Consider the following 10,203-nt stretch of genomic DNA (forward strand, 5'->3'; position numbering starts at 1 on the left):
TGGGTGCCTTGGGAGGAACGGTTGGTGAAAGGGCTGGAGGGAGGCAGCATGTCTGGCCTTGCAGTAATAGGCCTTGGGTTACTGCTGGTAATCCTGCCTTCCCCTTGTAGGGTTAGAGGAGGTCAGAACATGTGGCCTCCTTGTCGTTTTTGCAAAAGAATTAGTCCTAGCAACTGGTACACCATATGATCCTCAGCCTATACGACTATGAGACCAGAGGAACTGGATGGTGCCCAGCTATCACTGTCATCCACTCAGAGGGGGATCTATGTAGGAGATCCTGGATAGATGGGAGAACAATGTGGAACAAAACTCAAAATTATTTGGAGAAAAAAAAAGGGGGACCAGGTTTGCTGGTCTGACAGAGCCTGGTGGAACCACTGAGACTATGGCCCCTAGCTGCCCTTCAAGTCTGGAATTGAACCCACACCTGTGGCTTCCAGCCAAGCAAAAGACAGGCATAGGAGTTGAACATTTACCTCAGGTAGATACACTCCTTGGAGAGATCAATCATGGGAGAAAGAAGGACTGTTTATGCACAGGGAGACAGCTCAGGGGGCAGGGGTGCATGGAGAGATGGATACAGGGAAGAGGTGACTGTTGGGAGGAAGTGGAAGGGGAGCTGTTACATTGTGGTGAATGTCATGAGACAAAGTGTGTGTGAACTGCTGTATGGAAAGTGAATTTGCTCTGTAAACTTTCACCCAAATCACAATTAAAAAAAAAAACAGGCAAAGGACTTGAACTGATACTTCACCAGAGGATTCCTGCATGACAAACACACACGTGAAAAGCAGCTCCTCATCACCAGTTGTCATTGTGCCCTGTAGTCGGCTCTGACTCACAGTGACCCTTACAGGACAGAGGAGAAATGCCCTATTAGGGAAATTCAAATTACAAGCCCTGCACAGCTTGCAGAATGGCTAGAATAAAAACCTGACAATTCCAAGTGCTGACAAGGGTGCGGAACAGCTGTACCACTCATTCTCTGTTGTTGGGAAGTAAAATGTCCCAGTGTTCTGGAATATAACAGCTTGGCAATTTCTTAGAAGGTTAAGAACACACCTAACATATGACTCAGTCATCCCACTCCCAGGTGAGCACCCTGGAGAAGTAAAAGTTTATGTCCACACAAACACCTATACAGATGTTAGGGCAGCTCTACTCACAATCACCCCTCTGGAAAGGGTGAACTGTGGTTCACCACAAAAGGGAGCACTGCTCTGCAGGGAAAGGAATGGAGAATGGGTAACCACCCACGGGCGATCCCTGTCCTGGTTCCCTGGTGCCGCTCTGACAGGAATACACCACAAATGGGATGGCCGTAACAAACAGGAGTTTATCCTTACAATTTGGAGGCTTAAGTCCAAATTCAAAGTGCCAGGCCCTAGGGGCTGGGTGAAAGCCCCTCAACCTTGGGCTTCAGCTCTGCCTCCTGCTTCTGGCCCACTGGAGCGAGAGGCTTTTCTTCACTCAGACAGCTGTGGCTGCTGAGACTGACAAGCCAAGCTTGACAAGTAAAAAGGCACAGTTCCAATGTAACCAAACCACACAGCAGGCCATTAACTCAAGTCCATTAAAAGTCCCAAGGTCAGCAGAGCATGGCAGGCTGCTGAACAACGACACGGCTAGATGCAGGGTTCAGGTGTGCCATGAGCTAGAGACCATTCCCAAAGCTGTTTCTTATATATGAGAAGCAGAACATATACTCAAAGGCAGCTAGTTAGCTGCTCACAGTAGATTCTGCCATGGAGTTGATTACTAGTCTCATCATGGGGAATAACTACATCCAGCTGCCCAGCCCCTCCACCAGCCAAGCTGACACACAAACTTAACCACCACAATCCGTAAGGGCCTGTGCCAAGTGGAAGAAGCTGCGCCGGGGCTACATTCTGCATGACTGTAGTCACAGGACAAATCTGAAGAGAGACCCACAGGCTAAAGGCCATTGGGGCTGGGGGAGGCTACACGTGTCCTATGATGTGTATACATGAATCATGTTTATTTAACACACGAATCTACATGTGTGAAATATTCAGAAGGGTACACCTATCCAAAACATCCATCTTACCATGTAATAATCAGAAACAAAAAACAAGCCACACATTGGCCAAATCTTGAGATGTTGTTGTTGTTGTTATGTGCCATCGAGTCGGCCCCGACTCATAGCGACCCCTCCTTGGGTTTCCGAGGCAGTATCACTACGGAAGTAGGATTGCCCAACCTTCCTTCCGAGGAGTGGCTGGTGGGTTTGAACCGCCAGCCGTCTGGTTAGCAGGCAAGTGTCTTAGCCACTATGCTACCAGAGCTCCTGGGCCCTGTATGGATGGCCCCCATAAGACTGTAGACGCCATGAGGGTAGGCGTAGATCCCCTCAGGGTACAGACTCCATCAAAGTATAGACCCCATCAGGGTGGGTGTAGACTCCATCAGGGTATGGACCCCATCAGAGTAGGTGTAGACCCCATCAGGGTAGGAAGAGACCCCATCAGGGTGGGTGCTGGCTCACTGAGTGAACCAGATGGGGAGGGAGTGTAATGAAGCAGACTTGATGACCCATTCGATCCAAGGCCTTGAGGAGATGGCACCCTCCTTGCCCAGCTCCAGGCACAGTGTGCATCAGGGGGAGACAGCATGTGAAGCTGTGACTGGTCGGTCATCCACTCACCAACAGGGAGTGTCTCACCCAGACAGCAGAGGCCCAGAAATGCCATGGCCACACTAAACACACCCCCAGTCCCTGGCCAGAGGCACTCTCCCCTTCCTCAGACGTGGTCAGGTGTAGCTGAGAAGAAAACTGCCCCTGCTGGGCCACCTCTTACCCAGCTCCCAACCCCACCCAGTCCTGCTGCCCTGCCCTCCCCATCTCATCCTGTCCGCCTGCCCAGCCTCCACATGCTCTGTTCAACACAGCAGGTTCGTCTCTTCACAGTGGAGGCTTCTGGGAGGGCTCCCTGGACCTTCTGCCCACGTCTGTTGGGGTCCAGCTTGGCTGCCAAGCACAGCTCTGGCGGGGCTGGGTGTGCAACATCACTGTCCACACGTCACCTAACTTCCCACCACTTACCCAACCAGGAAAAGCAACTTACCTGGAAAAGGATGAAGATGAGAAATAGCTCGTAGACCACACTCACGCAGAGCCAGAACCTCCAGTAAGCTACAAAGACAAAGACAATGTGGCCACGTCAGAGGGCCAGGCTTGTGTCCGCCGAGGCCCCTGCTCCATGCTGACAGAGCCTCCCAGCCTCTCATAGGTCCCTTCTGGGTCTGGAGTCCACGCCCACTCACAGATGACCCCAAGTCAGAGCAGAACTGGGGTCCACTGGGTTCTCAAAGGCGGGCTTTTCAGAAGCAGACCGCCAGGCCTTGTTTTCTGAAGTGCCTCTGGTTGGACTTGAACCCCCAACCTTTCAGTGAGCCACTGAGAACATTAACCGTTTGACCCCACGCACCGCTCCTATACCTGGTAGAAGTCTTTATTCAGCAAGGTCCAGTTCCACGGACCTCACAGTCTCTCTGGAATGCCTTTCCTTCAGGCTGTTCTGACCCAGGCCACCGCAGTGGCTCGGACAGCACGCCTGTCTAGTCGTGAGAGGCAATGCCTCTACCTCCTCCTCAGCAGCTGTGTCTGCCATGGGTCCCGACAGACCCCTTCATCACATTAAGAAAACATCCTTCCATTCCTCTAAGCTCTACTGAGAACAAGTGTGAACTGGATTGTTCAGCATTTGAGGATTACTTACTGTTTTTGTTAATGGGATGAGTTGCCATAAAAGACTATTCTAACTGGCCTCCTCAAGTGCCTGGGACGTACCTGACCTGGTCATGACGAACCTTTGCAGCAAACTGTCTTTAAGATGGAGCTCACACCCCCAGACAGCACCCCAAGAGCTCACCCCCCAAGCTTCTGTGTGGCCGGCCCTCCCTGCCTCTCTTATCCTGTCATGAAGTGCTGACCCTTCACAGAGGTTGATGGGAAGGCGCCTGGAGCTGTTCCCCCAAGCAGACGACAACTGCAACCTTCCAGAGCCTCAAGCTCGGTCCCTTTTGCTTACCCTACGTGTAAAGCGGATTTGCCTTAAACAGGAAGGGCGGTGCTCATGCAGACTTCAGAGACCCTGGGCTGGGACAATGGGCCACCCTGCTCCATGGAAATCCTGGGGGTAAGGGTTCCCGTCCACTACCTGCAGCCCCAGCTTTGGGGGCCACAGAAGAAGGGAAGGTGCCAGACCACAGGCAGCAGCGGAGTCCAGCACAGCTGGGAGACAGCTCCCTTGGCAGGGACTCTCCAGAGGTGTGGGCACACGAGGTACACGGCCCGTAGGCAGGGGCATCAGGACTGCACTGGGGCTTGTGCCCAAGCCACCTGGGGGAGTGAGGGAAGCAGAGGCATGCCGAGCTCTCAGGGGAGTTTACCAGCTGCTCTGGCTGCCAAAGAGACAGAGCGCTGAGTCCCAAACCTGCTCCTTATGCCCTTGTCCGGAAGGTTCTCAGGAGCTCAGACATACAGCTATGGCTGCCTCTTCCACTCTGAGCGCATGCTGCACCACCAGGACAGCCCACCGCAGGGCCAGCGCCAGCACTCTGGGTTGCCACCTCCACTATGTCACTCTCTCCCCAGGGCTGCTCGTGACCTCACACTGCCCACCTCAGCCGACCGTGGGGAAATGGCTGACGCCTTGACACTCCATGCATCATACCCAGGGCTCTGCCTCCTGTACCCCAGTGTGAGCCCCTCAGCTCCCATGAGCTGCTCTGGCAATAGAAGCTGGTCCTCCATGCCAGTGCTACTTGTCCTAAAACCATGGCTGACAGGGAAAGGGCCCCAGGGGCACCCAGCTTTCAGAGGGAACCAGACAGGAACCATGTATCTTTCTGTGCGTTCCTTCAACGCCTGCCCCGCCCCTAAGCACTACCTTGCTGGGTTTGCAAGTACAGAACGCCCGGAGAGCTTTGGCTTGGAGCACGCTGCCTGGCTGTGGTGACGACTGTACTTCTCTCATTCCCTGCCGCGGCACTACATTGCTCAGGGCGGATTCTCAGCCACCTAGTCACTTGAAACACCCGTGACTGGAGAAGTCTGAGAACTTCCTGCTGACCACCAAGCTAACCGGACCCCTGAAGTCGGCAGTGGGGTCAGGCCAGGCTCCTGTGTAACCATGCCAACAAATCAAAGCCATCCAATCACCTGACGCTTATCCAGGGCACACTAAGGGGGGCAGAGCCGGACTTCAGGGGCCCCTGTACCTGCAGGCCTCCCCACAGGCATCCCCCAGCAGCAACATCCCCCGGTGTCCACCGACCAGCCCCGCTCTGGAGGTAACTGAGGACCCAGGACACCCACACCCTCTGACCCTGGGACTGCAATGTCACGGGACACGCACACAGAGACTCAGGCCAGTATTATGAGAAATTGGACAGCAGGGGCTGGTCATACACCCCAGGCACTCCGGGGACGGTGGCCCTGCAGCCCTAACACCCATGCTGCACACAAGAGGTGTGACGGTGGTCTTTCTCCTACATAAGTACAGCCTAAGAGGAGACAAAGGACACATGTCAAAGCTTACGTAGTTAACACCAAGGAAATCTGCCCCTCACAGCTGGTCTGTGGCCAGGTCTAGGGGTGGAAACCCATGAGGGAGAGAGTGGGGCCAGTGGGGGGATCCCAGGGGATGGGACCTGGGGGACCCAGGCAGCGCCCACCATTCTTCAGCTGATCTCTCATAGCATCTGGGGCCCAGGGTTTGTTAGACTCTGCCATGGCTTTGCAAACGTGGGGGGTGGCAAAGAGCTCAGTGCAGTGGGCCTCTGTGAAAAAACCCCAAGTAGCACCCCAGTGCACAGACCCAGGGCCCATGTGGCAGCCCGCTCTCAGATCTGGTGGGGAAGCAGTGGGAGCTCAGGGGGCGGGCAGTGGGCTCTGCAGCTGCAGGGTCCTGGCCACCCCAGGAGGGGCTGGGAAGAGGGACAAGGACGCTCACACTGCAGCACAGACACAGCGACCTCAGAGGACAGACGGCTGTGCGGCAGATGAGAAAGAGGACAGGTTACCTGGGTGAGGTCTGGAAAACGGCCCGTCTTTAGCTTGGGTGACTCCAAAACATAAGAAAACCAAAATACTGGCCACAACTCCTCTGCAAACAAAGAACAGACACCTCAGTGTGGTCAACGTGGCAGTGGAGCCACCCTCCAGGTGGGACCCCAGGGACTCCAGGGCGGGGACAGCCCCCCAGGAGGATGCTGGGCTCAGCTGACCCCATGACACCCAGGGCGGCCTTTACAGCTTCCCGGGAGGGGGGTCAGCCAGGCCAGGAACATCTGTACAGACTCTGTCCCGTGGGGCCCGTCCCCACAGGGACACCTGTAATTCACAAAACGATGAAATGAAGTATTGTGACTGCTCTGCACAAGACAGGACGTGCATAGGAGGAGGAGGGACAGGACCAGGAGCAGTGCAGCAGTGGTGGGACCCGGGGATGGCCCCGGACGGCACAACGTGGATGGAGCAGGGCGCATGGATGGGGCTGGGGAGGTTGTCAAGTCACATGGACAAAGCTGGAGAGAGGTCAGGTCACATGACTGGGGGTGGAACGGGGACAGGTTGCATGAATGGGCTTGGGGGGCCGTGCCACACAGAGGCAGGGGCAGGTCTTATGAATGGGGTGGACACGGAAGTCAGAACGACACAGGCGCCACCCAAGTGATGTCAGCAGAGGCACTCATGGCAGAGCGCCACACCAGTGCCAAGACATGTCCCAGCGTGAACAAGTGTGCAGGGCCCAGGAAGACGCCTCGGCTACCTGGCTGGCTGCTGTCACCCCACCACCGGCTGTCATTTAGGCAGCAGAGCTTGGGCATGGCATGCAGCTCAGCCAATGTCCCTCACACACATATGTTCTGCTGTGCCTGGCCATGTGTGGCCTTACTGCTCAGGCCAGTGTCTGGTTCCTGGTCCAGTGTCTGGTCCCTAGGCCAGCTGGGCCACATCGGTGTCTCACTGCTGCTGGTAAGTGCACTGCTACGCCAGCTGTTCACCACGCATGTCTGTGTGTGTCGTGGAGAACACGGGCAACACCTCTGATGGGTGTCGGGACACAAAGTACGCCCCGTCTCCTGGATCCCACCAGCGCTGAGAACGAGGAGGTGGATACCCTCCACACAGGCCTTTGGGTTGAGGGCTGGGGCTGGCGGTGGGGGGCTCTCAGTGACCTGTGGGCCTTCACCAAGATGCTGCTGCCCCCCCAGCTGCCCACTTGGCAATCCCAGTGGCTCTACCCTGGCTGCAGTTGCTCTGCTCTCACTGCAAAGGCCTGGCCACCAGGCTGTCTCCTGCCCAGTGCTCAAACACATCTGGAGCGTAGGAGAGAGGGATCCCGCCCAACATCTTGTCCTCCGAAGCAGTCCATGCCAGGACTGTAGCTGAAGTGAGGACATCCCAGCATTGGGTGTCACTGACCTCCAGGGCCCCTGGCTGCCCATCCCCATCACAGCCCTGTGCCCGCTGCCACGACTACAGCTGTGTTCCTGCCCTTCCCTGGCAGGTGCCCATGCCTGCATGAGGGTCACATGTCCATGCAGCTCATTGGCGTGCTGGCCCTCTTCAGTACGCACTGGCCACAATGCCTGTCCGGCTGCCTTGCTCTGCCCTCACTCCTCTGGGCCCCCGGCCTACCCCGACACCCGCCTGACCACTCCACCCCAGGGGCCTCCTTTGACAGTAAGGTGTCATCACACCTACAACTTCAACAGGTTCAGAAGTACGGCATGAGACACAAGGCAACAACACACAGCAACAACTATGACCTGAGGAGGGGTGCCAGCATCCATTACCCCCTCAACCTTTCTTGGGGTGGAAAGTTCTCAAAATGGCAGACTGCGGACAAATCATGTAGGCCCAGCACCACCCATCCCTCTGCAACGAACATGACTCCTGGCTGGTGCCTGTGACTGCCTCACCCCTGTAGACAGGGTCTGTTGACTCCAGACAGCTCTCAGACCTGGGCCTCTCGCCTCTGCCCCCTGCACCAGGGCCCAAGAGAGTATCACCGCTCGTCCGTAAGATTCCCCCGGGAACTTCACACCAGTGGCCTGGGAGCGTGCAGTGCCAGGGCCTGCCAGTTGAGCAGACTTTTAAAAGAAAGCAAACAAATCTCATTTGAAATAAATTCTTATCTTAGACAATGCTAGGTTTACAGAACTGCAAAAACGGGTGCCCCTGCACTCCATACCAGTGTCTATGTGAAGGAGAACACAGGGTCCCCCCTATGCTCCACACCCAGTGTCCATGTGAAGGAGAACACAGGGTCCCCCCTGCGCCCCACACCCAGTGTCCATGTGAAGGAGAACACAGGGTTCCCCCTGCGCCCCACACCCAGTGTCCATGTGAAGGAGAACACAGGGTCCCCCCTGCGCCCCACACCCCGTGTATATGTGAAGGAGAACACAGGGTCCCCCCTGCACCCCACACCCAGTGTCCATGTGAAGGAGAACACGGGTCCCCCCTGCACCCCACACCCAGTGTCCATGTGAAGGAGAACACAGGGTCCCCCCTGCACCCCACACCCAGTGCCCATGTGAAGAACACAGGGTCCCCCCTGCACCCCATACCCAGTGTCCATGTGAAGGAGAACACAGGGTCCCCCCTGCACCCCACACCCAGTGTCCATGTGAAGGAAAACACAGTGCTCCGGGCCCACACCCAGTTTCCACGTCTCCACCCGTCTGGCACGTTTGATACCTGATGACTGACTAAATGAGTATTCAGATTTCCGTCGTTTTCCCCAAATACCCTTTCTCTGCTCCAGGGACCCTGTGGGACCCCACAATGCATTCAGTTGCACGTTGCCTTAACTCCTCCAGGCTGATTGTGGCTGTTCCTGCTCGTCTTCCCTTTGGCTCTGTACCCATGTGCTGTGGCTGTGCTGTCTCTGAGTGTGTCCTTACACGATGGCACCAAAAGCCACTCCAGGTGGCTTTGTGCCTTCCTGCCCCAGCCCAATTCACCCTTGTCTCCACGGAGCCCTGGATCCTTGAGGAGAACAGTGGGGGTTTGCTCACTGCCCTGGGAATCAGTGCTTCCTGGCCCTCAGAGGACAGCAAGGAGGCTGTGTGTGCACTAACCTGTGTGTGTAGTCATGCTCACAAACGTTCCCACCTGCACAGATATTAGGCAGAACGAGACTCTCACACTAATCCTGAGAACGGGCTTCCAGCAGTCACCATCCACTTATTCCATGGTCAGTTGCAGCAAGTGTACAGTGCTTTCAGACACATTCTATTAGCTCGGGCCCTCAGCCTGGGAGCCCCTGGGTGGTGCCAACGGCTAAGCACAGGGCTACGAACCCAAACATTGGCAGGGTGAGCCCATCCAGAGGTGCCTCAGAGAAGACGCCTGACAAGCTACCACAAAACAGCCACAGCCCTGAGAACCCCGTGGAGCGGTCCCCCTCTGTACACGTGGGTTTGCCAAGAGCCAGAACCAACCTGAGGGCCACCGGAAGGCCTTGTGGGAAACAAGTCCATCCTGCGTGTGCTATCCAAAAAGCGACTTGCACCTGAAGTCCTTCAGAGCTGCTCACACCCAGCCACCAGGGCACCACCTCACCTCTGCCCCTTTCAGTGAGGTGGTTTTACCTGTTTATGCTACAGTCGCATTCCCCTGTCAGCATTCCAGCCTGGTAGCCCTGGACACCCCAAATAGGTTTTTTAAATTTGCATAAGTTTACCACAGTACAGTGAATTACTTTGTATGGCTTTTCCAGCCACAGTCTTTGTGACTTCCACCAAATGATGGGTTGGAATATGCAAATTTGAGGTGCTTGGGGTCCACCAAGGGGCTCTATAGCTTGTTAGTAATGTAAATTAAGGCACTTAGCACCTTGTGGGGGTTGTTGTTGTTGTTGTTGTTAGGTGCCAGCGAGTCATGTCCGAATCATAGCAACCCTATGCACAGCAGAATGAAACACCGCGCAGTCCTGCACCAGCTCCATGATCCTTGCTATATTTGAGCCCATCATCGCAGCCAGTGTGTCAATTCATCTCACTGAGGGCCTTCCCCTTCTTCCTTGACCCTCCACCTTACCAAGCATGACATCCTTCTCCAAGGAATGGTCCCTTCTGACAACATGACCAAAGTAGGTGAGAGAAAGTCTGGCCATTCTCGCTTCCAAGGAGTATTCCGGCTGCACTTCCTCCAGGACAGAC

General features: G+C 55.6%; 1 protein-coding gene across 1 annotated transcript in view; it reads right to left on the reverse strand.

The window, feature by feature from the left end:
- PTDSS2 (phosphatidylserine synthase 2) overlaps window positions 1-10,203 on the reverse strand; it is a 68,970-nt gene that overhangs the window by 26,575 nt on the left and 32,192 nt on the right. Inside the window, exons 5-6 of the mRNA XM_042782113.1 lie at window positions 6,052-6,134; window positions 3,090-3,157 (exon numbers count right to left, since the gene is read on the reverse strand). Of these exons, the coding sequence (XP_042638047.1) occupies window positions 3,090-3,157; window positions 6,052-6,134 (151 nt within the window). The remainder of the gene's footprint in view (window positions 1-3,089; window positions 3,158-6,051; window positions 6,135-10,203) is intronic.

This window comes from Orycteropus afer, unplaced genomic scaffold (genome assembly GCF_000298275.1).
Source record: "Orycteropus afer afer isolate SDZICR_OR568_19922 unplaced genomic scaffold, OryAfe1.0 scaffold00244, whole genome shotgun sequence".
Lineage (NCBI taxonomy): Eukaryota > Metazoa > Chordata > Mammalia > Tubulidentata > Orycteropodidae > Orycteropus > Orycteropus afer.